Source organism: Pleuronectes platessa, chromosome 3 (genome assembly GCF_947347685.1).
Source record: "Pleuronectes platessa chromosome 3, fPlePla1.1, whole genome shotgun sequence".
NCBI lineage: Eukaryota > Metazoa > Chordata > Actinopteri > Pleuronectiformes > Pleuronectidae > Pleuronectes > Pleuronectes platessa.
Window position 1 is genome coordinate 20356064 of NC_070628.1, and position 26697 is coordinate 20382760.

General features: G+C 43.5%; 2 protein-coding genes across 2 annotated transcripts; both read right to left on the bottom strand.

Moving 5' to 3' along the window:
* Window positions 1-69: 69 nt before the first annotated feature.
* On the bottom strand, window positions 70-15528 carry LOC128436345 (uncharacterized). Its single transcript, XM_053418126.1, has 8 exons — window positions 15466-15528; window positions 7938-9308; window positions 6115-6216; window positions 5405-5500; window positions 3372-3488; window positions 2476-2709; window positions 1104-1453; window positions 70-570 (listed from the first exon to the last, which is right to left on the bottom strand). The coding sequence occupies exons 1-8, from the start codon at window positions 15521-15523 to the stop codon at window positions 70-72; spliced, it is 2829 nt and encodes a 942-aa protein (XP_053274101.1). The 5' UTR covers window positions 15524-15528.
* A 1047-nt stretch (window positions 15529-16575) lies between these two features.
* Window positions 16576-25338, bottom strand: LOC128434122 (transcription factor AP-4). The gene is made up of 7 exons (XM_053417838.1): window positions 24969-25338; window positions 22380-22545; window positions 22109-22207; window positions 21626-21796; window positions 20062-20208; window positions 19803-19973; window positions 16576-19398 (listed from the first exon to the last, which is right to left on the bottom strand). Exons 1-7 carry the CDS (start codon window positions 25055-25057, stop codon window positions 19243-19245), a joined length of 999 nt encoding a protein of 332 aa, XP_053273813.1. The 5' UTR covers window positions 25058-25338; the 3' UTR covers window positions 16576-19242.
* Window positions 25339-26697: the final 1359 nt, after the last annotated feature.

Consider the following 26697-nt stretch of genomic DNA (forward strand, 5'->3'; position numbering starts at 1 on the left):
CTCTGGCTGCTGCTTCTCCCGCCGCCATCTGCCTCTTCTGTTCCTCCTCCTGCACCCTTCCCCTCCATCTCACTGCCTCCTCCAGCGGTTCTTGGGTTTCTCTTCACACCCGGCACCTTCGCAGGTGCCAGGGAGAGGCGGCGGTGCTGCTGGTGCAGCCTTCGCTGGGGCGGACGTGCCTGCGGTCTTGCCGACGCTGCTGAGCAGGGCAGGCAGCTCGTTCGAGATGGCCCTCTCGATCTTCTCCAGCAGACAGCCGCTGGACCAGCTGCAGTGGTGGGAGAGCTGCTTGAAGCCGGAGATGGGGTTCACACCAAAGAAGTCCTGGTAGGCGTTCTTGTCTGGAAGGTCGAACTTGCTGACATTGGTCTTGGCCAGAATGGACTTGAAGATGTAGTACTTGTCGGGGTCATTGACAATGTCTTGGAACACCTCGAAGGGGTCACTAAACCAGCCCAGCTTGTCGTAGTAGGTCTGGAGGTAGCGGTCCACCAGCAGGGCATGGATGCGCACACGGATGCCATGCTGGCGGATGAAAGCGATCTTGTTCTCCATCTGGTTCTCGATCACCTGGAGGGGGAAAACGGAGAAGAACAAGAACAGACAGAGGGACAAATAAATGATTAACAGAGGGGGAGTAACAAAAAGATACAACATTTGAATTATTGAGAGATTCATTTCCACTGAACTGAAAATGACAGTCCCAGAGAGCACTGCCATTTTCAAATCATGAAGATCAAAGAACAAGTGTACTGCACGTTTAAAAGAAATATCACTTCATCTTCTATCACTGAGATCGATTGTACCTATTGTTTAGTGAAACAATCACTAATTCGATTTCATGCATTTTCATGTATTTTTCAACCTTGAGTGAGGTGTGCAATGTTGCCAATCAGACTCCCGGAAAAAGCCCTTTGAGTGAACATTATCTGGACTGTCACAGTTGCCCCATAAGATTACATTGTAGCCACCACCGCCATGTCATAGCTATCGCTGGAGCCAATCCACTGGACTGATTCCAAAGTACTGTTCATTTACACATCCGCATTTATAAACATGGTTGAAAAATAGCCCTTAATCCAATTACTCATATTTTGTCTTACCTGATTGAGGTCCTCCAGCAGAGAGATCTCCTCCCTCATGAAGAGCTCTCTGTTGGTGTCGGCAGAGTAGTCCTGGGGCCAGAAGGAGCTGACATAAACCCGAGGGGGCTCGGTGACTTTGATTAAAGGTGCCATGCTCCAGAATAGGGCCCCGTAGACCCGCATCAGGTCCTGGGTGGAGAGGCTGTCGGCCTTGTTGAGGATGAGACGGATCTGGGACTCGCGACCCTTCATCAGTTTGAAAAGCGTCTCCAGCTCTCCGCCCACATCCAGCTTGGTGGGGTCGAACACCAGGAAGATCAGATCAGCGCGATCGATGAACCACTGGCACACCTCGTTGTAAGGGTAACCTGAGGAAGGGGGAGAGATGAGAGATCAGAATCAGAATCAGAATTCTTTTTATTGCCATGTATATTTGCACATACAGGAAATTGCCTTGCCTGGTGTGGTTGGTGCACTATACAAACAACAATATACAAACAACAATATAAAAACAACAACAATATTGAACAACAATAAATACAGTAAGAGAGTTACGTGCGGCTCTAAGGTGCAGAGATTGGTGATAGTGCCAATAATATAGAGTTATAAATTATGTGCGGGGGGGGGGGGGGGGGTCAGCAGAGTCAGTGTGATGCAGGGGGCTTGTTTGTGAGCTCCACTGCCATGGGGAAAAAACTATTCAGGTAACACAAGGTTTTAGTCCTGATAGCCCGGAACCTTTTTCCGGACGGGAGTCTCTGGAACCAGTTGTGATCTAATATAAAGCCTAGAAAAATATAATTTTCTAATTCTCTAAAATCCCAAATTGCAGCCTGATGGAAGGGACAGTCAATTATTTTGTATCGGTTCAGACCATAGACTGTATATAAAGATGGATGACATGACCGGTCCCTAAAAGTAAAGCCGAAGTGTCTCAAATGGTGGCTGAATGCTGTATCAGTTAGAAATCCTGCCTCCTCCATGTTAGATGATGGGACACGGATATGACAAACAAACAAAAGTCACCGACGAATAAACTATTCTTAAAGATGGTTCCTGTTGTTCTTATCACACTGATGAATTACTTCAATGTGTAGAGTGGAAATCACAGTCAGATGACTCTGGTGTCAGGTTGATGCTGATCCTGATGTATCGAGTGTCGGACACTAACAACAGACTCAGGTGATCTTTCCCCTCAAGCACCGTCACATAAATGATTGTACAAGACTGTTCTGAGGGTTTCCTGGAATGACTCATGCTGCCAGAAATCAAAAGGCTATTTTAGAATCTAAAATATTTCATCACCACAATGGAACAAGACAAAGACGAACGAATGAATATTGGCTTCCTGCTGATTGGATGTGAAAACATTTCCATCAGTAACAATAACCTCTTTCCTGCTGCTTTCGGTTCTCAATGATGCCGGGAGTGTCCACGAAGGTGACCCGCTCCAGCAGCTTGTGGGGCATCTCGACGCCCACCAGCCGCTCCAGGAAGCCTTGCCCGAACCTCTCCAGGGGCGAGAAGGACCGTGAGCTGTCCGCTGCCATCACGATGCCCTCTACGGACCGAAACTTCTCACCATGCGTTATGACGGTGTACTCAGAGGTGGTGGGTTCAGCGCCTGGTGGAAGCATAAAGAGGGAATTGTTTCAATATATAAAAATATACATAAGGTGACTTAAAATTTCACTTTTTGAAGGTTCAACTATTAGTTCACATTATGATTAACTATCTCCTACCAGATAAATAAGATATCATTGAATAAGTAGATGTTATTGTTTGAAAATGTGTGTCTTCTTAGTGTATGGCACCGCTTTTTCATCGGGAGATATTTGTTATCTTATAATTTTTTAATTTTTGCGTCTTTCGGGTGTTATCAAATCCCCCACTTGCTCGCGGTTAATTGACTTCTACAGACTTCCTGCAGACTTTATACTTGGGTCCAAGTGGAGAAACTCTGCAGAAAGTCTGGAGGCTGTCACTCGGACAGTTGCCTTCACACATACAACTACTCCAGAGAAAATCCGGAGAATCTCCAGAGTTCAGTTCATGTCTAAAGGCAACTGTAGTGTACCACACAAGAAGATGTTTCGTTTCTTGATTTTCTCTTTTCTCTGATAATCACCTTTAAAATAACTGACTCATGATAATATCTGAAAAGACATAAAAATGTATCTGCCATATATTTTCCGCTGCCAATCTTGGATGTGAAGGCATTTGCATTTGTAATTATCACATATTAGCTGTATCTATTTTTTATGTGTTTTTAGTTTCAGTGTAAACCTGTGTAGAGTTCCTGGGAGGTGCCGTGAAGACCCAGCAGGTAGTTGATCATGGAGGATTTGCCGACACTCCAGGGTCCCAAAAACAAAACCATGGGCTTAGAGGGGATCTCACCATCTGCAGGGAGTGTGAGAGAAAGAGAGACAAAACGAGAAGGATTGAAAAAAAAGACATAGAGCAGGAAAAAATATCTACTTTACACAGAAAAGGTCATTTCCCAGTATACTATAATGAGTTATAAAAATATCTACTTTACACAGATTACTATAATGAGTTATAAAAATATATTGTGCTCTTGAATCTTTAAATTTGATTTGTCAAAATAGTTCATCAAGCATTTTGTTGATTTGATTACTGTTTTATTAATTTCTTTTCTTTTCTTAAATGACCCAGCCATGGTTATTAAGCTGCAGCCACAAACATATGGATAAAAAAAGCTAGTTGGACTTATATATGGCACTTACATGTAGCACTAGTTTGGCTTTTTTAAACTAATGTACATGATTCTTGCTGTTCTTGGTTCGTACCTACAGGGTTGAATGCACTTATTGTAAGTCCCTTTGGATATAACATCAGCTAATTGATATGTGATAATGTAATGTCACTTGGAATCAGGGGTTCTTCTTATGTCATCTTCGGTTTTAGGCTGAAACTTCACTTTTTCCAAAGGAAATACAACGAATCAAATGTGCTAATTTGAATTAAGACTGGGCGATAAAACAATATCAATGATTATTGCAATACATCAATATAATGTTTACGCACGGTGTAGACAGAGTGAGGAAGTAAAACCTATATTTGATCCTCCTCAAATTTATAAAATTATCATTCTCTGCTCCTTAAGAAGCCTTCACTCAGGAGACAACACCTGTCTTTTAACTTGAAAGAAATACTAATCTGAGATTTATGGTGATAATTATCAATATAGACTCATAGGAAGTTGTTTTTCTTGATATAATTTATGGCCATATTCGTAGTGCGATTTCTAATAACTGCTAAATACACTCATATTCCCCTGACCCTCCATGAGCTTCTCTCTAGTGCCACCCTCAGGCCAAAAAGTAGATTTAACTCACGTGAAACCTTAAAGAATAAAAATTCAACTGCCCTGATTTTGCTCAAATCTAAGTTTTTTTTATTTAACTGTAAGTTTAAAAAAAAAAGCTGACGTTTAAATGACTGTTCGTGTGATTGTGTGTGTATCCTTCCCGTCTGCACCACAAGGTGTCACAGAGTCACAGGACACATCCTGCTCTTCAGCATAAATTAAGCTCATCTCTGGCCTCAAGTGCTGGAACAAAGTATTCGGAAGTTTGGCCAACACAACGTCCCCTTTAATCCTCAGCAGACAGACTGTCTCTCTGTGTGTGCGTGTGTGTGTGTGTGTGTGTGTGTGTGTGTGTGTGTGTGTGTGTGTGTGTGTGTGTGTGTGTGTGTGTCTGGTTTGAATAATGTCAGCTCCTGGCTCTTTCTGTACTTTGTGATGACGACATTGGTTCCCCACCGTTCTGTCTGTAGTGGAAAGTGTTGTGGGCTGATAGAGGCACACAGGTGAGCAGATATGATGTGCTGCTCATTATGGTTTTATAAACAACTGTTACTTTTCTGAAAACTGGAGAAGTCAATTATAACAGCAGATTAATTGCAGAGCAGTGTCTGCGCTGTGTGTATTTGCAGATTTGTGGTTTTATTTGGTTTGGTGGAGAAGTGGTGTCTGACTCACACACGACACATGATTTATGCAAGTCACAGGGGAGGCAAACCTTTTAACTCCTGCAAAAATTATTTTGTATTTGAGATTTTGTTTTTGCGGCCTGTGTCCTGCAGCTCTGATCTGATCTGAAACTCAGAAACTGACGGTCTGAAGAAAGTTGGAATCCTAGAGGTAAACCTTTCTTTTCAGTCTATAGAATATGGCATGATGTTTATCCCATAGCTTTCTCTTGTTGCAGATGACCCATAAAACCGTGATACACTTGTTTGTGATATTTGCCTGTTAAAGCAAACTGTGCTGTACTGTGAATGCATGTTACCTGTGACTTCATGCTGCCTGAGCTCGTTGTACTTGTAGGCCTGCTCCATTGGCTTGATGGCCGTGTGGTAGATGTCCAGCAGCTTCTTCATGGCAGCTGCAGAGGGAGAGGGGAAATGGGACGTAATAATCGGGATATAATGTGAGAAGTCATTTTGGAGAGGAGCATTATTAATGTCCTTGCTACCATTGCTGATTACAACATCTGCCTTGGCAGCATGTGATGCATTGCCCTCGAAAAGTTGATTGAATTAAGCTGAGGTGAATGAAGAGGCTGGCTCTGCTTGGCTGCAGCACGGGATGAACGTGGTTGAGCAGAGCAGGGAGGCGTCCATGCCGAGCTACACATTTGCACTGATGAATCACCTGCCTGAGACCAGTCTGCACGCTGCACTCACATACAAAGGCCTCAGGACTGAGACATCATGAAGCAATTTTCACAACAGTCTCAGCAGAAAAGCCCCGGAGATTACCTCAAACTTCCATTCGCTCACTTTCAACAACATCTGTTTTTTCTTTTCCGTCCACAAAACATTCCGCCGCATTTTCATTTCAGTCCATAACTTCGGGCACTTCCGCAGCCAAAAACATTTGAAATGGTTATTATTACTGAAGGGACCGTTTTTGATCAAGGGGGCCGAGTTGGCATGTTCTCATTCGCATAAAAGGGAAAGGACTGTCCCATGTCAGTGATATGAATCTGTCTCTCACCTGAGAACTTGGCTGAGGGTTCATTAGTGCCCAGTTTCAGTGTGTCCTCAATGTGGGAGCGGTCCCTCCACGTCCGGCCCGTTGCCCCATTTGCTTCTTTTCCTGGTAAGAGGATGAGACTGTCAGTCAACTGTCAAGGTCAAAGGTCCTATATCTTATTTATGCTCCCATACAGAGGATAGTTTCTCTGTGGTTCCTAGATTTAAGTGAAAAACCATAGTTAGGTACTCAGCAACGTATCGTTCAGTTCAGCACTTTGTTCAAATCCTCAGACAAATTTTTTTTACCCTTCCTTAGCCCCCAATGTTTCATGTCATCTCTTTGATAAAGTCAGGCTCTTCTTCACTAGATGCTTACTGTGTATATATCACAAAGTACAACCTTCACTCCATTCTTAAAGGAATCTATGCAAATGGTCTTCCTTTCTTTGTACTTAAATGCTCCAAGTGGTACAAAACTAAGATTTGTATTGATTTGTATTGAGTCTGTCCTGACATGTATTTACCTTCTGACTACAGGAGATTAGAAATCTACTAAAACGGCATTGAAAACAATTTAGCGCCAACACAACTCATAGCAAGATCTCAGAAATGGTTAGGGAATAAATGTGACGCCGCGTGTGAGTGGCTTCCTCAGCTGTGAGTGACCAGACCACCTGGGCTGAGCACAGGCCCCAACTGTTACATCATGCTGTTGTGCGTCTATCTGTCCGCTCATTTCCTCTGCTATTTCGGTCCACTTATTTCTGTAGCAGAGGTTGTTGCTAATACCTCTTTAGCTATACACAGTGTCACATTCGGGCTGTTCTGCATGCCTGAGAGGGACAGAGAAGAAGACCCAAGACCTTTTCTGGAATTTCCGTGACCCAGTAAAATTAATCCAGTAAAACAATTCACCTTTCCAAGCAGGATTTTGTTTTCGAAAGACATGCTTTACATACGGTTTGTAAGTTGTTATTAATATCTTTACAAAAAAGGATTGGATTAGCTGCTCATTCCCATGAGAAACTAAGAACAGGAAGAAGATGGACACATTATTGTGTGTGTGTGTCTGTGTCATTCTCTGCTCTTTTTGATTCACATTTCAGAGAAAACAATTGTATTTTCTACTTTTCTACATATATTTGACAGCCTTACTTAAAAGTTACTTTAATTTTTTGGGATTTTGGATACTGGATGATTTAACATGCTTTGTTTGATATTTCTTATGTTCTTGTCAATTTGTTTCAGAATTTTTGCTCAAGTACAAAATCAACTGGATCCATTAAACCCAGTTCCAAAGACCTTGATGCGTTTGTTGATTATTTAGTAATATAATGCATGATATTAAGTCAATTTGTGTTGATCAAATTTTGACACACAAATCTAATATTGGTATTTTTTTTAGTTTATTTGTTTTTCTTTTATAACATCATCAACTTGTTTTGTTCTAATTGTTATATTTGTAATTATAACTATTATTATTAGTATACGTTTTTAGTATATGAACGTCCTTTCTTATGCTCTACGCCAAATCCTCATTATCATTTTTATAGTTATTATCATCACACACTCTGCTTGTCATTCCAATCTGTTTACTGGCCTGTATTCCCTGTTTCTTGTCTTACAAAGTGAAATAACAAATAGACTCATCTGTTACAGCAAGGGTCAACACCCAGACATCAGATCACTTCATTAATTACAAGAGGTACGACAGGATGGGGCCATCTTTACTTTAACAGGATCCCTCCTATAACCTGAGCTGACACTTAAGACAACAACACATTGGCTTGAGGTGTCAGTTAAAAGAGTTTTATGCAGTTCTGGTATTATATTATTATTTACCTTTGGTAGTGCCTCTCTCCTCCTCAACAACAACATCAGCAGCAGGTGCCTCTTCTACAACAGGAGCCTCCTCCTCTGTGGATTCCACTGGGACATCCGCCACAGCTTCTTCCACAACAGGTTCTGGTGCAACCTCCTCCACGACAGGCTCTGGCTTTACTTCAGGAATCACCTCTGGTTCTGGTTCAGACGCCGAAACCACCTCGATCTCAGGCTCTGAAGTTACTTCAGGTTCAGCCTCGGGTTCTGCTGCGATTTCTGGTTCCGTTTCCTCAGGTACAGAATCTGCTGCGACAACCTCCTGTGGTTCTGCCTGGGGTTCAGCTTCTTCCTCTGCGACCTCCTCGGCTGCATCTCCAGCAGCTTCTTCCTCCGCAACCTCATCCAGGACGCTTTCTACTCCTTCCTCTTCCTCGACTGCATCCCCAGCAACTGCTTCCTCCTTCTCGGCTGCATCCAGGACATTCTCCACTCCTTCCTCTTCCTCGACTTCATCCCCAGCAACTGCTTCCTTCTCCATGGCTTCATCCAGGACACTTTCCACTCCTTCCTCTTCCTCGACTGCGTCCCCAGCAGCTGCTTCCTCCTCCTCGGCTGCATCCAGGACAGTCTCTACTCCTTCCTCTTCCTCGACTGCATCCCCAGCAACTGCTTCCTCCTCCTCGGCTGCATCCAGGACAGTCTCGACTTCTTCCTTTTCCTTGACTGTGTCCCCAGCAACGGCTTCCTCATCCACGGCGTCATCAACAGTTTCCATTCCTTTCTCCTCCTCTTCCTCCTCAGCTGCTGCCTCTGTTTCCTCCTGTGTCTCTGTTTCTTCAGCAGCAGCTTCCTCCTCTTCTTTTGCAACTTCTCCCTGAGGTTCTGTTGCTTCCACGCCTTCGTGAGACAATTCATCCTCTGCTTCATCCTCTCCTTCCATTGTTATCTCATCCACTTCTTCAGAGGACGCAGGCTCTGCTTCTTTCTTCTGCTCCACACTTTGATCCTCCGATGACTCAGCCTCCTCTTGCTCTTCCTCAGCTGCTTCCTTAGACACCACCTCTTTCTCTTCCTCTTCTACCCTTTCCTGAGGAGATGCCTCTTCCTGCTCATCTTCTACAGCACTTGCCACCTCCTCGATGGAAGCTGCTTCCTCCTCCTCTTCATGCTCTGGAGTGGAGGTTGGCTCCTCTTCTTTGTTGCCTAAAACTGGTGGTGGTGAGCAGGGCTGACACATGGCCCTCTCCGGGGCCGGAGTGTCATTGGAGGAGCTCTGGCTAGAGTGCTCCTCCGTTGTGTCACAGCCACAGGAGAAGAGGTCTCCCTCTGGCTGCTGGAGATGCAGATGCACCAGGGACTCATCATGGATGGAGGCTCCTGTCAGGAGATCTGTGAGGGTGACCGAAGAAAGACGATGACGTGTTACTTTTTGCAACAGTTCAGCTTAAGCTTTGACTCCCAGACAGTAGATCACCTATTCTCCATTTGTATTAACCACTATGCTTCAGATACAGGCTATTTAATTAACATTGAGTTGTGGGATTTGATTAATAATAAGACTTTCATCCAACCCTCGTCACTATGTGAAGGAAAAACAGCCATTGATATAGAGCATTACTTTACTGTGTAGGCCAATTAACTCAACTTAGTATCAAATCTGGGTTATGGGCTTTTAGTTTGATTTAAACGTATGTTTTTATTGACGTTAAGTTTCATCAAAGTGCAGAACTAAAGACTTTTTTCAGGTGACTCTAAAACAGAGAACATTCACAAGCTGCTCAATCACACAGTCCAGATCAGATACAGGTAAACAGTCATCAACTCTGCTCAGCATCATACTGTACATCACAGTCACTAGAGCTTCAGAGCGATCACATCTAAACCAGTGGACTCCCTCTCTGTAGCACCATATGCATACATGTACATTAGAAACCACAGTGCACAAGGAGCACAAGGCCCACAAGGCCCCGACCTCTATTTAATAATAACTGCCTGTGAGCGGTTACGACAGAGAAACGCATAGTGGCACACAGTGTGATATCAGGCAGCAAAAAGTCTCCAGTTCGAGTTACAAGACAGGGTCAGAGAGCAGGATGAAGGCTGATAGCTGGAGGCAGCTGTCACGGGTTTCACACGTTCGTAAAGCTCCTGGACGAGCGCCCATCAGGAGCGAACTAATGCTAAGGAAGGAGCTAGCGTGCGTGATGACAGCTTCAGATCGTCTTACACTGGTAAACTCTGAGTTCTGTTTTAGGTCTACAACAACTCCTAAAGTGATATATGCTCCACTTCGTCTGCTGGCAAGTCACTAACAGTGTCTGTTTGTTTCTGAGCTGCGAGGTGAAAGTATGTCTGTGGAGCTTATTCACACAGATTCAATCACGATGAGTTGGTGAATAGAACAGGTGATTGTGGCTTAATTTTCTACATTAAAACAAAAAGCTTCAAATCAGCATCTAGATCCTCCCAAAATGTAGAAATCAATAGACAGCTCTGACTCAAACATATTTCGAGGGAAATCAAAAGATTTTACTTAGTCAAACAACGTCAACATATCGAAATGTACTATGTACATAACACACTTTGCAACTGAACAGAGAACAGTCTCTAACAAAGGTGCAGGTAGCTGTGTTTGTGTGTGAAGCAGCAGAAACAGGTGCTCACCTGCTCTGGTGACCTCCACTTCCAACATCCTCAATTTTCAACAGCTAAATTTTCCGACTTGCATATAATTAAACTGAGGCTGTCTCTCAATCCCTAATCTCTATGTAGTCAATTTTGTAGTGATGTCTATATGTTTGTTAAGAATTTTTAAACCCTTTAAAGTGCACTCATTGTTTCCAACAATGCATCATGAAAAGTAGTGTACAACCGATGGTCACTAACTGAGCAACATCTCCCATCATGCATTGTGCTCCCGGTGGAGAGACAGCAGCAGGAACAGCTCGTCGTGTCGTACAAATGTTAATACGAGCAGAGCAACACAAACAAGCTTATTTGAACAATTAAACATGGTTATACAACTTGTTTTTACCTTAAAGTAAAAATACTTTATAATTCCCTGTGTGATTCACCACCGACCGATGTTGCTGTACGTCATGACTTCATAATCCTGCGACGATTCCATTATTATCAGCATAGAGGTCACTATATAGTTAGGTAGGGGTTATGAATGACTCTGATTCTGGACTCCTGAGAAAAGCGGCTTCAACAATAGGAGTTCAACCAATCAGCCTGTAGTCCTGACTCCTACAGGTGTTTGCAAGTACTGACTTGAGCCACAGTCTCAAAATGAGACTTGTACCATCAGCTGCAGATTCCTCCTTCAGGTGCACTGCTTTCCGTGTATCTATGATGAAGTTTATGAAATTGTTTTAGAAGAAATCCCTGTATGGTGATAACCTGGCCGACATCTTAATTACCCCGGTGTGAATACTTTAGCAAAGTGAAACCAAACGGCAGTGACCTACTGTCTGTAACTACTGTCCCGGCCAATAGAAGGCAACAAGTGCTGCATCATTGCATTGGTTGTCACCTCTAGCATCTGGAAGCTTTGATGCCTCCTGACAGGATTGTCAGCGTGACCAGAACATCAACCTTATTTATCTCATAGCACATTCTTTGAAGACTATGTAAAACTGTTTGGTTCTATTATGTTTTTCTTGCACTGTGATCTTGGCTTAGTTTCACCAAGAGTCAGGTCTGAGTAAAGGTAAGAATGTGGCAGTCAAACAGTACACCTGAAACAAACCAGTGTTCCTCATGGCCATTACTCATCACTGTGAAAACATTTTCTAACAGGCTGAAGAGTTTATGCCTCATATTATAATCATAAGAGAGACTGATGTCCAACACAGGTCACCTGAGGCAGAAACTGAAGATCCACAGATCTGCTGATCGTCTTTGCAGTGGGATTTCAACAGCTTCAGGAAAACAGGGAGTGGATGCAAGGAAGCTACCGCAGACGATTGAGAGACATCGTACATTCGCTCGCTGTAACTGCCAGGGGTCGAGGTATGAGCCAGACCTGCCCAGCACTCTGGTATCCAGCGTGGCCCGGGGGGCTCGTAAAACGTGTCTTGGCCAGACTTAACTGTACCGTAGGTGTCGCTAAACGAGTGAAACAGAATGACCTGGGCATTAGTAAGGGGGGAACCTGAGAAGGGCGGTTGGATGCGGATCTGATTGAGCCATTAGGGCGAGTTGGAATCTGTCCAGAGACACAATGCTGTAGCATCGTCTGTGTTGTAACAGGAAGATCAGGCCGGTGGCCAAGATCCTGAAGTGAGTTGGTGAGGATGAGTTGAGTGACACTACATAACAAGGTCAGTCCCAAATGAAAGTTTACTAGTTTGTTTCTCTTTTATCTGATAAGATGAATGCACCATGTATTGCCTGGTTTGTGTAGGAAGCAGCCACACAGTCATTAGAAGTCATTAATTAGAGACAAACCCTCTGTCTTTCTCACTGCTGAAAGAGCGCACAATGCTTGATTTAGAACACTTGCTTTTCCCATGATGGCTTTTGCCATCTTACTCGCTAAATTTAATTTAGCGACTTCTCCCCCCACGCTGCATGCCTATGGCTATACTTATGAAGACAAACTAAAGATATCCGTTTCTGCAGAGCGAGGAGCTGCGGAGGGCCAAATTGAATTAAAGTTTACAAAATTAGGAAGACGGAAAAAGATGTGGCAGCAGGGGAGGATATCATGAGAGACACAACACATGTGAAAAAAAAGGCTTTTGAAATTCTGAAAGATTCTGTCTAGTTTGGCAGAATAAAGAGTGGAGAAGTTAAAACAATCAATTCGAATTAGATCAAATCTGGAAAACCTAATTTGCAGTTGCTCAGGTAGTTTCTGTTTTTATCAGTGACTCCAGAACCCCCCTTTTTGAAGCAGTGTCAATGTATTTTTGGTTAGTGGTTGTATCTAATCTAGTGTGCTCATTACAAGTGGCTTGTTTCTGCAGTGTGCCTTTGTGGTGGTTCCTCTCTTCAGGCCCCTGCTGCTGCAGTGAAGCCTGGGTAGTTTGCAGCGTCGTGGGGACTGAGTGGGGACAGATGGGGACAGAGTGGGGACAGAGTGGGGACAGATGGGGACAGGTGCCTGCGGTGCAGGACGGTGCCTCTTTGAGACAGAAATAGTCCCACAATGAGTCAGTGGGTGAAAAGACGGGGAGATAATTCCGCTTCTATTTCCAGAGAGTGTGACGCTCCTCTCCTCCCTGTGATTGTCATGAGGCCGGCCTGCTGCTGCACATTCCTGTAACGGGGCGGCCCAGCGTGACGCAGGATCTTTTCAAAGACCAAGAACAGTAAAATGCATCAGCACCAGGGGTGATGACAAGCAACCTGCTCAGGGTGTAACTACACACCGAATGAATGAGGAGCTGATTTGCTCGCACACATGCACATTTTTTGTGAGTAATCAGGAATGCAAACAGTATTTACATTTCTTGTTCATTTCTGGGGGGAAAGGGAACTGCACTTTTGTTATTGATTATGACTCTGACCCAAGCACGGTGAGCTGCTTTCTGATTTCTTAGTCGACACAAGCTGCTGAAGCTCTGCTGACTGCACTGTGAGCTTATGCAAGGTTATGTCTTCATCTGCAACTGTTTGTTACTTAGCAGGATTGCACAACAACCACAGGACTGATTGTTATGAAACTTGGCGGCAGAATGTGGTTTGGGTCAGGGAAGAACTCAGTCAATTTGGGTCCTGATCTGGATCAAGGGGTGGATCCGGGAATATTTTTTTCACTGTCTTGAACGTTAAGGATTTTGCACTTTCACTGATTTCTTATGGGACAGATATTTGTATTATTTGTGATCCAAATCAAAATATAGAGAATTTAAATGAGGTTTGATACAGGGACTGTTGTGGTGGTTCGCGCTCTACTGAGTGACATTCAGTTGTACATGCAAATTTTTATAAAATCTCACTCTTTCTGGCACACAAATCTTCCTTGGGCAACTCCTGTCCCTTGAGGTCTGTCATTATTTAAATGTATCCCCATTTTGTCGACTTTAAAGAACACTTGATCCTCTAGTTAAGTAGCTTTTAACAGCCCGACAGTTTGGCTACTGTACCCTGGTCCTACGTGCCCTCTGCTGTGCGGCTCTCAGGCCTGTTTTAGCCGGGACATCCCCTGTGCTCAGAGCCCACTGACGGCAATGAGAGATTAGCAGCTCTGCGGACAGAGCAGAGTGGAAGTGATGAAGCTCTATTGAGACATTGAAGGCAGCGGAGGCTTAAGCTGAATCAAGGCAGTGTATTTCTACTCCTGTAGGCCTTTATGATTGTGTTATAGTTTCAAGCATGTCCCTACCTACTATCTAGCGAAACCACAGCCAAGGGAAAGGGGCTTGGCGGAATCAGCGGGGAAAGAAGACCCTGTATATATACATGATGAACACGTGTGTGCATTCCTGGAGGTCTTAAAGAGACGTGTATCAGTGCACAGTATCTAATGACGACGGGTGCGAGACACCTGACTATGGCAACTTGTGGGGTTCAAAATGAGCCGGTGCCAAGGGCAGACAAGGGTGTTCTCTGCTTCAGCTTTAACCAGAGATCTCATGACAGTTTCATGAAACCTCCAGGGAGCTGAGTCAATGGCTGTAATTTCTGATTTGCTCGGTTCAAACTCAAATTCATTTATTTGTTTAACAGGGAAAGAAAGGTTCTGTGAAATGCCAAATGTCCTCCTCACTGGCGGAGCGGTGGAGTTGCATGCAGGCGTGAAACTGCTGTGAAAGGACAGGGATAGAGATGTGGTGTGTGTTGGGGAGGGGGGTTGGCTGCAGCACAGAGTGTGAGACCAGAAGTGAGTCCAAGCCCACTCTGTCAGTGCTGTCGCTGTGTTTCTCTCCAGGGCACAGAGACTGAGCAGCCGACAGCACAGTTTCCATCAGCTGGTGTCACACCTCAGCTCTGACATTTCCTCGTGGACAAGCACAAAGCTCTGCAGTGCACCACACAGTAACATAGAGCAGTGGTTCTTAATCCTTTGCACCTCAAGGACCTCTTCACTAACACAAGTGAGATCACAGACCCCCCCCCCCCCCCCCCCCCCGACAATATCTTTGCTTTTGGATGTTTCTATAACAGATTTTGTACCAGAAAACACTCATACATTCCATCTGTGCTACCTATGGTTGAAATAGTCAAAATAAATGATTCCCCTGGGACTCCTTAAGGACCCTTGGCAAAGAACCCCTAACACATTTCATACACAGTACACTACACTGTGGTGTGTGTAAAGCACAACGAATTGAGCATGATCAATCCATAGATAATAAATTGAACAAATTCATTTACAGATGTATCTTTTAGCTGTTCCATCATGAACGACTCGCAATCACGGTCACTCCACATCCCCACAAGGTACACAACGCTCCAATAGGTTCAATGACACACTCCAAATTCATTCATCAGCCATCCAAATGCAGTGGATCAGCATTTCACTCTCACACACCTGTTGAAATAACTCGAACAGAGCTACACATGAATATTTCCCCCACACTGTCCTCCACCATACCTGCAGCAGACAGGGCCAGCAGAGACAGCAAGCAGCACGCAGACACCAGCGCCTTCATTTTGACTGGCAGGGGCCGTCCCCTCGTCCACCGCCGTTATATATACCTCCGGCTGAAGGTCAGGGGGCAGGCCAGTGGAGGTGGGGCGCAGCAACTGCACCCGCATCGGACATTGTGTGTCGCAGCAGCTGCCCGGTCCAATCAGGAATGTTGAGCGCTGAGAGAAATAGGGAGAGACTGGTGGGATGTGTTAAAAGTGTCGTGGTTTTAACATTCATTGTAAAGGAGAAATGATGTTTAGTGAGAGTTTAAATTTGTTATGAACTTTTCTGTACAACATTTATACATTAACTCATTAGTAACTTCACGCCCTTTCATAGCATATTCAAATATTGGTGTATAAAGACATTTCCCACACACAAAGATATGTAATCACTTGAGATCCGCATAAGGCCTCAGTTGCATGCGTCTTCTGCCTCTGCCAAGGAGGTTTCCCCCGTTTGGTCGCTTGTCCACACAGATTGATTTGTTACACAGATACTTTAGAACAAATTTCAACAAAGTTTCAACTTTGGTGCAGAGCCACACAAAGGGGCAGAAACTGACAAGATGACCTCTTTGATATTTGCCAGGGAAAAAATTAATGAATCCTGATTTTAAAAAATCCAGCTTATTTAGGGGATTGATATTGGGGTGTGTGCAATTTGGTGTAGCTTGATTCAAATAAGGCCTCTGTTGGGCCTTGGTGGAGTTTCCATTGTAGTTTATTCCGCTAAGGAGGTTATGTCTGTATTTGTTGGATTGTTACCAAGTTCACATAAAAAGTACTCAAAAACTTCACTGATTTGAGAAATTATGGATACTAATGAAAAAGCTCTGACACGTTTAGTTGGCTAATATTTACAAATATGTGCAGATCAAAATAAAAATCCAGATCTAGTGGATTTAAATTTTGTTGCGTAAGTGGACTGTTGGGCCTTGGTGGAGTTGTGCGCTCTTCTAAAACATCCAAACTACCCTTAGCTGCTGCTAAATGAGGCTGCTCAATATCACCACCTGGTGGACAGAAAAGGTCAAACGTATAACTGAAGAACTCCAGTATTCAGAAGAGGTGTAATAAAAAAAGTACAAATTTTATTTTTTTTCATCTTTACAAAGGTCTCTTTACCCAAGTTTTTTTTATAAACAAAATATAACAGCTTTTCATCGACCTGGACTGATGGTTAAAAATAAAACAAAACAAAAATCACAAATAAATGTATAAAAAATAGCTTGTCACCGAAAAATGGAAAACGGGACAAATATAAACAAATGAAAAAGTAAGAGAAAAGGCAGAACATAATAGACAGATGTGAAATGGCGTCACAGCGAAGGGCTTACGAAAAATAAACGGCAGAAGAAAAAAAATCAACCTTCCTCATCATTGATTCAGGCAGTACAGAACAGCAAGTGCTTCATATCAAATATCGCAAAAGTTCCACCAAACGACAGCAGTGCTGCAACACAAAGTACAGAAAGAAGTGTTTTTCTGACCAACAACAAATCGCAGCTACACTCCGGCTGCGGTTTAACTTCTGTCTGCAGAACAACAAACGCTTTAACAAAATGAGCCCCTCCCTCCTGGTTTGGCATGAAAGACACTAATCTAACCAGACATAGAAACTGATGTCAGCGACTGAAGCGTCCACACAAGACAGTTTCACACTGAACGCATCAGTCATGTGATTATAGAACAAAAACAATATGGAAAACCCCTAAAAAAATAAACAAAAAATGTCAAAACAAAATCCCACTTTAGACAAGAGGAAACAGCAATTAGTAACATGCATTCAATTGGCAACAGAAGAAGTAAAGAGATCAAAAGACAAGATATAAATCCAAAGAAAAGGAATGTTTACAGCATCAAGTCGGCGAATCGAATCGAGTGTGACAGGAGAGACGCCCAGAGCACGGATTTCCAGTCAGATTCCCGAGAGAAATACAAACGAAGAAACATGAGGTGGACAGACTCGGTGCGATTTACAGAGAGATGGAGTTCGTTGGGGGAAATCTGCAGTTCAGTCCTTTAGGTTTATATTCCAGTCTCAGTGAAGGAGGAGCGCTTTTTTGGGGCATTTAATGCATTGACAATATACATCGACCTATCATCACTGTGCTTAGTTAACAACTAATAACTTCAGCTGCTGAATCCTTGTTTGACAGTTTTCTTTTGTTAAGTGATGCTTTTGGGATGGAGTTCAGAAAGTGTTGAACCTGTTATGTTCAAAATATAATGTGCTGCTGTTGTTCTATCCCCCCTGATCCCCTGCTTTAATTCCATAATATGGAAACATGATTAAGTTTGAAGTTTCGCAATAGTTCTGGCCTTGGGTTCACTGCTCGCCTGTGGAGCAACTGGTTGACAAATCACCTTGCATGAAGAGACACCTACATTCTTTGATACAAGCATATCAAGTTTCATACATGTACTGTAGGTGTAATGTACACACCTACCAACGGTGCATAGATAACTTCACCTCGTGTATAAATGGCACCGACAAATGGACTGAAGATAGGTTTGCATAAATAGCAAAAAACTCTAGTGCATAGTCACTAAAATCTACAAACCGAGAGCAGAAGCTAAGACTGAAGTCTGGAGGGAACACTGGAAGCCTTCATGCTTCGTTCGCATGTCAATCCTCAAAATCTGCTTTTCAGATTTTCAACATCAGCCAAACTTTACATTTTCACAAAACTGTATTCAGTGGGACTGTATGAAATTGATTAAAAATCAACGCCAGTCGGTTACAAAATGCTGGTAAATGTTTTCATGTCACAAACCAAAATTTGGTTCTATTTTGTTTTTTTTTGTCAGGGGAGCTACAACCACCATCACCAGCTCATACCAGATGAATGGGCCGACTGTGGTTGAAACAGTTCTTAATTCATGTGAAGGCCTCCAAACCTCCAATTTTAACGTTGTTAATCTCGTTATAATAAAACGTTCACCTTAAACATTCAGTAACAATGACAAGGAAAAAGTTTAACAAACAGGTGAACAACATTATAACCAATATATGATTCATGAATATTGTTCAAAAGCTTATTATGTAAGGGCTTTTTTTTCTTCAAGTAAATCTGATGGAATTTATTTCCACGTTTCCTCAATTTAACTTGGCGATTAAGTGTATTTTTTCCCCAAACGTTTACATTTTGAAATGCCCTTAGTTGTAGCTTGTCGGGTTTAAAAGGAAATAAAGGGGAACAAAGACAAATAAGGTCAAGACAGGGGAAGAAATAACTGCAACTTCACATCCCTTTACAGAATCAAGAGCTGCTTGCTTATTGTGTTGTTACATTCAACTCTCCGTTACACTAAACCCATTAACATGTAGCACAAATAATACTGTCAGCGTGCCAGAGACGACGGGTAACTGATGCTGTGACGGTAGCACACACCAACACAATAAAGAAGGGCAGACGGATGAATGATAGCTGTTTACGAGCGGAGACCCTCACGTTTTCAAGTAGCGACAGACCGGCTCAGACAATAAAGACCGCTTCGAGAAATCCCACGGGGCCTCCTGCGCACGCTGACCATCCTATGTTTTCAATCTTCAGAGATTTTACAGTACAAGACTGACACTGAGCTTAACCACTGGATGTAGGAGTTTGGATAATGCCAAAGACAAATTCTCTTTTAAAAAAGTAGTCAAGCTCCTGGAGGGAATTTTACAGTGAGTAGGCATTTTAAGTGTTTGTGAGAGAAAGAGTGTGTGTGTGTCTGTCTGGGGGGCGGATCAGTTCATTGAGCAGTCCTCTCCCTCCGTGTCGGTGTCTGTGTCTGAGCAGGCGGTGTCCATGGCCGCGTGGGCGGGGCTAACGATGACGGCTCTTCTCTGATCGTCCTCAGCGCTGGCTCTCCTCTCCTGAGTGCGTTCAATGTGCTGGATGGCCTGAGAGGAGAGACGATGGAAAACACTGATGGATGCGGCACAGTTTCACTCCACTCAGAGACAGATCTTAGGTGAAAACAAATATTTTGAGAATTAAATAATAAAAACTGGTACTACACATGCCAGGATTAAAACAGTCCCCTTATATTCAATGTTCACAAAATTTCTCAGAGTCATTGAAATCAATCCCATAAATGTACCGGATTTCTTCCCCATGCGTTTCCTCATTATATGATTTGGATCCACACCAACATTTAATGGGTTCTTCCTTGACCCATATCCCCAGCTTCCACAGAGGTTTGTGGTAATCAGTTCATTTGTAACAAACTGGCACCCAATCAGACAAGAGTAAAAGAAAAACAATACCCTTTAAATCTTTCCCATAGATTTCAACAAACATGTACCTGCACAATGGTGTCCAGGTTCTGTCTGGACGTGGAGACAGTGCCCGTGTGGACAGACGGACTCATGGTCACCACGTTGACGTGATGGTTGGGGTGCTGGGTTAGTGTCGGAGCTGGGACGATGACTGTGGCGTGATGGGTTGGGGCAGGATGAGTGGGAGGAGCCAGCACCTGGAGGACAGACAAGATATGAATGAGTTAAAGTAAAAAAGCATTTTTATTTGCGTCGTTTCTGTGTGGGGGTGTTTACGGCTCTAACCTGCGGACTGGGTGTTCGCCGGTCGGCAGCGTGGATCTGCTGCAGCCGTAACAGCGTCTGGCTCTGGATGTGCGCCTGCTCCTCCTCCACCTGCTGGGTGATCACCTTCAGACGCTCTGGGTGCAGCTGGGTGTCCAGAGAGCGCACCTGTGCACACACACACAAAATACACAGGGATGTTTATTCTATCAAAAACACTTAAGAGCAACTCACACATTTACAAGGAGTTTAAATTACTGAGCAAATATACATAAAAACCTAGCAATATAACAATTGATTGATAGGAATTAAGAAAATTAATGCTTGTTTTGCATCTTAAAATAATAAGATCAACAATCACGTTTGCACACTTGGTTTTTCACTGCCATTAATGTTTTGCCTACAGGTTTGATTTGCTGCATTTCTTCTCCTCAGCCAAATGCATCCAGAGAGTTGTTTGGAATCAAGGATGTTTGGTTTCATCTTTTTGATATGAGGTCTCAGAGCTGGTTGTGCATCAAACTGGACCACTGACCAAAATAGACTTGGAAGCGTTCAAGATAATTTCCCAGCTCCTTGATCACAGGAGGACATTCTCTTTGTTCCCTGCGGCTTATCAGGATTGGATGGACCTAATATTTTCAAAATCATCCTCACTGCTCGCCTCCATTTCAGAACTGCAAACTTTTGGAAAAATAGAATAATGTTTGCTTTCTTGTGAAGAACTTTAAAAATGCAATGCTAAAATTGTAGGAGTCCTGGGTCATTTCTCTACCCCTCACACAATAAGATAGACAAGCAGTCAGTTCAGATGTAAGTGTAAAAACAAAAGGGACCTTCATTGTATGATAAACACACTTAGTAAAATGTTCCCTTCTTATTTAAGAATTATCTCCCTCCTGCATCTCAACCTCTGTTTACATTCCTCTTTCACTGCCCGTTAAGGTTTCTGTTTGTCTTTACCAACTACTGAGTCGCCTCTGTGGTAACCTGCTGTTCAGGTAGATCCAGGATGTGAGCTGGGTGCTAGGAACTGGCTGGTGGGACAGGTAAATCTGTCACCACCAGTAGCTCCCACAGTGTCAAAGGGGACGGGTCAAATGGCTGCTATATCTGAAAAACTGTTTTTTATATGTTGGCATCTAATATCAAGTGAGACATCAAGATTGGATAAGTTTGTGAGCTAAAGATGTGGAATTAATTTCCATCTGCGTTTCCTCCTCTTTCTTTGTTCACCCATGTTTTATTTTTAGTTGAACTGAAGCTTGAGCAATTGTCTGTTTTGAAATGTAAACATTCAATTTGGAATAGAAGCAGTGTTCAGTAGGAAGAGGATGGGTTATGGTCGTCTTAGGTCATGATCCTCAATGTGTGGCCTTCAGCTTCAATTGACAATAGATACAGAAACAAAGCATCACAAACCATGAGCACGGATCAGATCCAGAAATTAGTCTGAGAATCAAAAACTTGCCGTCTTTTGTTAAATCTACGTCTTTCTTCACTACTGGAATAAATGCTGAGGACCTTTTGAGAGCAATTTAGCCGAATAAAAAACTAGAGCAGGACATGAGTCATAAAGTCTCACCTGCTCCTCCAGCTGCATACGAGCCGAGCGCTCCTTTTCCAGTTGCTGCCGCAGCTCTAACATTTCCCTCCTCAGCTCCTCCACCTTCTCCTCCTCCAGATTGTCTGGAGAGCCGATCCCTTCATCCTTCTCCTCCGCTCGCCTCCTCTTTGGTGACGAACCGCTGAACTCCTGAAAGGACACAGAGACAATGTAGATTTCAATTTAAATGAGTCAACGTGCATACTGCAAACTATTGGCCGCAACAAGAATACTTTTGAAAGATAGCTTTGATTAAAACGGCTGGGAGTCATTCTCAAAAGGCAAATCAGAAGCTAAAAAACAACAAAGTTAAGTCTCTGAAGTTTTACTGTATCGTGTATGTGAACAAGTTCAAATCTGCCAGTGGATGGAAAAAGTTGTTAGTAGTGTACGGTATATATGATGGGATAAAGCAACCTGGTGTGATCCACAAACGTTGAAAAAAAAAGCACCGGCTATTACCTGGATGAAGCGCTTGAGCTGGTTGTTCTGGGCCAGGAGCTGTGTCTTCTCCTGCTCCAAGGCGAAGATGTAGTCCGATGTTTGCTGCAGGATGGCCGCCTGGCAGGGATAAAAAAAAGAGCAGCAAAAGGACATTTAACTTTAAAGACTCACAAAACTGTTGCTGAAGCAGAGGAGACTCCGATCAAGACCAATGACCATGTGCCCCAGCTTTTAAAGAATCATCATCCTGAGCAATGCTCTACACCGTTAAAAGGTAAAGTGTTGGCACCTTGCTGAGTTTCTCCCCGTCTGTGTGGGGCAGGAGTGTTTTGAGGGACTGGAAGCCGGCATTGATGCTCTGCATTCGCCGGCGTTCATTGCTGTTGGCGATCTCTCTGCGGATTCGTCTCTCCTGGTCCTGGGCCGTCTCCGGACTGAGCGGGATGTTGGCCAGGCTGAGGTCAGAAAGAGAAACATGATCACTATTCTGTCCATGCAACAGTGGTTCCAGATGAGGCTGTATAACCTCCTTGTTTACATAATCTTGTTATAAATAAAATATGGAAATATCATGCAAATTTGCATGAGGTAGTGCATCAAAAAGAAGGAACTGCTTTAGTATTGATCAGACGACTATTTACATTTTTTTTTATATTTACTAGATTGCTTGGTTATAAAAGAACACAAAAAAATTGGCATACTGTGACATTATTGACTTGGACTGAAGTCGTATTTTACTTAGTCATCGGTCCAAAACCCCAAAATATTCCGTCTACTATAATGTACGATCTCAATAAGCAATCATTTCTTAGACTTGAGAACCAGAAACCATCAAATCTTTGTTTATTTTCCAAAATAACTGGAAATTATTGTATTCCAATAAACTAAACTCAAATATTTTCAATCAAGAAGTTTAACATGTTTAAATTAACTAATTGTTGCAGCTCAGCAGATAAAAATAGAGACAAATACTGGATTAATCAAACTGATGCTGTGACACTAAAGCTCATGATCACCGGCCATCTTTAACACTCAGAACCTTTAACCTGGGGCTTCAGCAGACCTCACTCCTGAACTCTTTACATTCCTCGGGTGAGCTGCATGGAGGTCTTCTGAGTTTGACTGAACTCTGTGCCCTCTCACTCAACCCCACGAGGTTGGATGTTATGGTGGCAATACCATCTCTTAACATATTTACTCAGGCTAGGAAATAGGTGAACCATTACGGCAAAAAAGAAGGCCACGGGACCAAGAAGACAACAAATCTGAAAAAGCAGATCTGGGATGTTTAGAACATGAACATCCGACAGAGGGCCCAGATCTAGCTTGCTTCAACAAAAAGATCTGTGTGTGTGGGGGGGGGGGGCTCAGGGCTAAATTTAAGTCTGACTTGATTTAAAGGTGTGTGTTTACAAGTGAGCAAGTGTCAACAAGTAACTCAAAGCACAGACAGCGGTCAAGACAATGTCAAAAGCTGTAAGTTCCTAAAATGGATTAATTGAGTACTTGTATCTTATGTTGAAAGTTCATCAATATATACATCTGCTGGTTAAACCCTTCAGGTTGGCTGCAACATTTAAACTGTAATATTGGGATTAAATTAACCAACCATGAAAGATGATTTATTGAACACGCGCTCACTTCACCAGGATGTCTAAAACAATGGTTCAGATCTACTTGATAAGGTGGAGGACTTTGACTTGAAATGGGGGCTGTGCCACTCATAAAAATAACCATAAATCAATCAAATAATATTTATTATTGATAATAATAATAAAGTATCTGATTGTATAGCTGGGAACAGGTGCTGTTTGTATTCATGTTTTTATCTCCTTTCTCCTTCAAGTCAATTCGCTATACTTCCTCACACTAAACATTTGCGAGGATTGTTGATAAATAAACAAGTCATTAATAAGAAACCGATTCCGATCGATCAGCTAAAAAACAGCCACATATGGAAGCGTGTCTGGTTTTCTGCAGGGGACGAAATGCGCTGTTGACAGCTGGAGCAGCCAGGAGCTGCGGACCTCCACCGTGGCCGGAGGAGGGCGCACCTGGTTGGCAGCAGCGGGGAAATGTGACTCCGCTACAGCCGCAGGCCCCCTGGCATCATGGAGAACAATGCTTTCCTCCTGCTAACCGAGCTAGCACGATGTCGTTAGCCTGCTGCTAACAGACACACACGCCCGCCCGCTGATAACACAACGAATGTCGGTGAAACGAGCGGGTTTGCGTGAGTGGAAATAAGTCTGTGTGTACATCCACGGTGCAGCAGGAAAACACTGGCAGCCAGCTAGCTAGCCAGGCTAAGCTAATGGTAGCACGCTACGCAGCCACGGAGCTTTACAACGACGCGGAAACACAAACTCCCCCGATCCTTATTCACCCCCTCGACACCGAACCACCCGCCACATTACTGCAATAAACAGAGATGAACCGTGTGATGAGACGTGTCTTTACTAACAGGGCATCGTGTTCGGAACAGCGCGGCGGCGGGCAGCACGTTAACTACCACGTGGTTGCTTTTCCACTGGACGTAAATGTATTGATTTCGTGCGGGGGATTTACATATTCCAGAGCCGAGCGGCGGCCAAACGCGCCCGGTGAGTTGCAACATGTCAGCGGGGGGAGTTACACGTAACGACAGGGGCGCTACACACCGCGGGTCCCCTCGGCGAGGAGCGCGGCGGCAGCTGCCACAACAAGCGGCTAATGTCCTCAACCCCCGTGCTGCCAGGGTACCGCGGCGGAGCTAACGGCTAGCATGCTAAGCCGAGACGGACCGCAGCTCGCACACGCACACACACACGGGGACAGACACGCGCTATGGGCACATGAAGGAGCGGCGCGCCGTGGGGACGTAGAGCTGCTCACGCACCTGCAGAGTCCTCCGATCACGTCCTTCTCCGTCTTCTTGAACTGCTGCAAGGAAGACATCTTCTCGGTGGGCATCATGAAATACTCCATGCTTTCACCGCCGCCGTCTCCAGCCCGTGTTGTCCGTGTCCTCTCCCTCCACCGCGTCCCTGGCGCACACGCTGCGATGTTCTGGTCCTCGCCCGCACGGATCTCACGCTTCTCCTCAGCGGCGCATGTCCGCAGATCCCGCGGCAGGAGCGTGTGGATGGTCGACAGCTGCGGTCCCAGAAACACACGTAAGTTGAAGCTGTGTTGCTTCTCGCCACAGCTGATGGGGTTCCCTCCAGTGTGTGTGTGTGTGTGTGTGGCCTCCTGCCTCCGCCTATTGCTTCACTGTGTGTGTGTGTGTGTGTCTGCTGCCTCCGCCTACTACTCTGTGTGTGCGTGTGTGTGTGTGTGCAGCTGATCCGTGTGAGGCGGGAAACAGCTGGTTGGAATCAGAGACCGTTTTCCGGAAAGCAGAACAAACAAACCTCTTTGTAAATGTGCTGGAACAAATCAAACCCTCACACACCTCAGGCATTATATAAAATACATTCATGTTTATACATTTATATATGGAGATATACAACTTATTTGTATATATATTTTATGTTTGCAAACATTTGACTGCTCAACTTCACAAAAGTGTGATTATTATCAAATGTTCATACTGAGTGTTCTTATTTATTATAGTACATTTATTTCACTTTTTATTCTGTTACAATATATTTATTTCTCTGTTGTTTTGTCTTTAACTTTTATAGCCACTTTATTGTTGCTTTGGTTTTATACACGTTTTCATTTGTATAACCAGTGTGTCATAAACAGCTTGAATCTTCAGTGATAAGGGAACACCACTATAACACTCATTCTGGAAGTTTACTAAAGATGGTAATTAGAACAGTTATAATTTGTTTGTAATAACAGGTTTTGAATTTCTCAACGCGATCATATAATACGCCCCCATCCCCTGGACAGTTTGCTTTTCATTGTAAACATAATGCATTTATTTGTAGTTGCATAACATCGTGTTCTTTGGTCTCAATGTGTTCATCTTGTGTGTGACTGTTTTATACCATGTTTTTTTTTGTGTGTGTGTGTCTTGTAGTCATTTAGCATCTCCTTGTTGTCACCTTGGGTCTCTTTATGGTTGTTTGTGTGTCGGTCAGTGACAGTGTCTTACTTTGGATTGCCTTTTTTTTAATCCATGACTCAATCCCATCGAAAACTGAAATCAGTAGAGATCTAAAGGTTACGCCTGTATTATCACCATGACATCTTTAATCCAGATCAATAGACGACCACCGACCCTTTTTGCACCGGTAGATAAATACCCCCCCCTCAAAATCTGCTTTTAAGTTTAAAGTTAGAACCTGTTATACACAATTAATAATTAGTATTTAAATTTAGCAGCAGTGAAATATGACTCTGTAACCTAAAAATAAGCAATATATTATTCGATCATTTTTAGTCTTTAGTTGCCTTACATGCACAAAACTGTGTAAAGTTGTAGTTCGCAATGCCCATTTTGGTCCTTGATCACGAAAGTTGCAAACTGAAAAATAGATAATTGATAAAAAGGTGCATTCAATTCCAGGTTGGAACATTTAGTTATGGAGGGAGACGATGAGGTAATGTCTTCTAGCAGACAGCATGAAACGACAAGCAATGAGCAGCAGGTGGCAGTACTGCACCAAAACGTTTGT

Excerpts from the sequence above, each read along its gene's own strand:
- LOC128434122 (XM_053417838.1), bottom strand. The coding sequence starts at position 25,057 with ATGGAGTATTTCATGATGCCCACCGAGAAGATGTCTTCCTTGCAGCAG. Across the intron at positions 22,208-22,379 it reads ACGGGGAGAAACTCAGCAAG|GCGGCCATCCTGCAGCAAAC; the intron begins GTGCCAACACTT and ends TATCCCTGCCAG. Across the intron at positions 19,399-19,802 it reads ACCTGGACACCATTGTGCAG|GCCATCCAGCACATTGAACG; the intron begins GTACATGTTTGT and ends CTCTCCTCTCAG.
- LOC128436345 (XM_053418126.1), bottom strand. The coding sequence starts at position 15,523 with ATGAAGGCGCTGGTGTCTGCGTGCTGCTTGCTGTCTCTGCTGGCCCTG. Across the intron at positions 6,217-7,937 it reads GGAGAGAGGCACTACCAAAG|GAAAAGAAGCAAATGGGGCA; the intron begins GTAAATAATAAT and ends TCCTCTTACCAG. Across the intron at positions 5,501-6,114 it reads ACCCTCAGCCAAGTTCTCAG|CTGCCATGAAGAAGCTGCTG; the intron begins GTGAGAGACAGA and ends CTCCCTCTGCAG.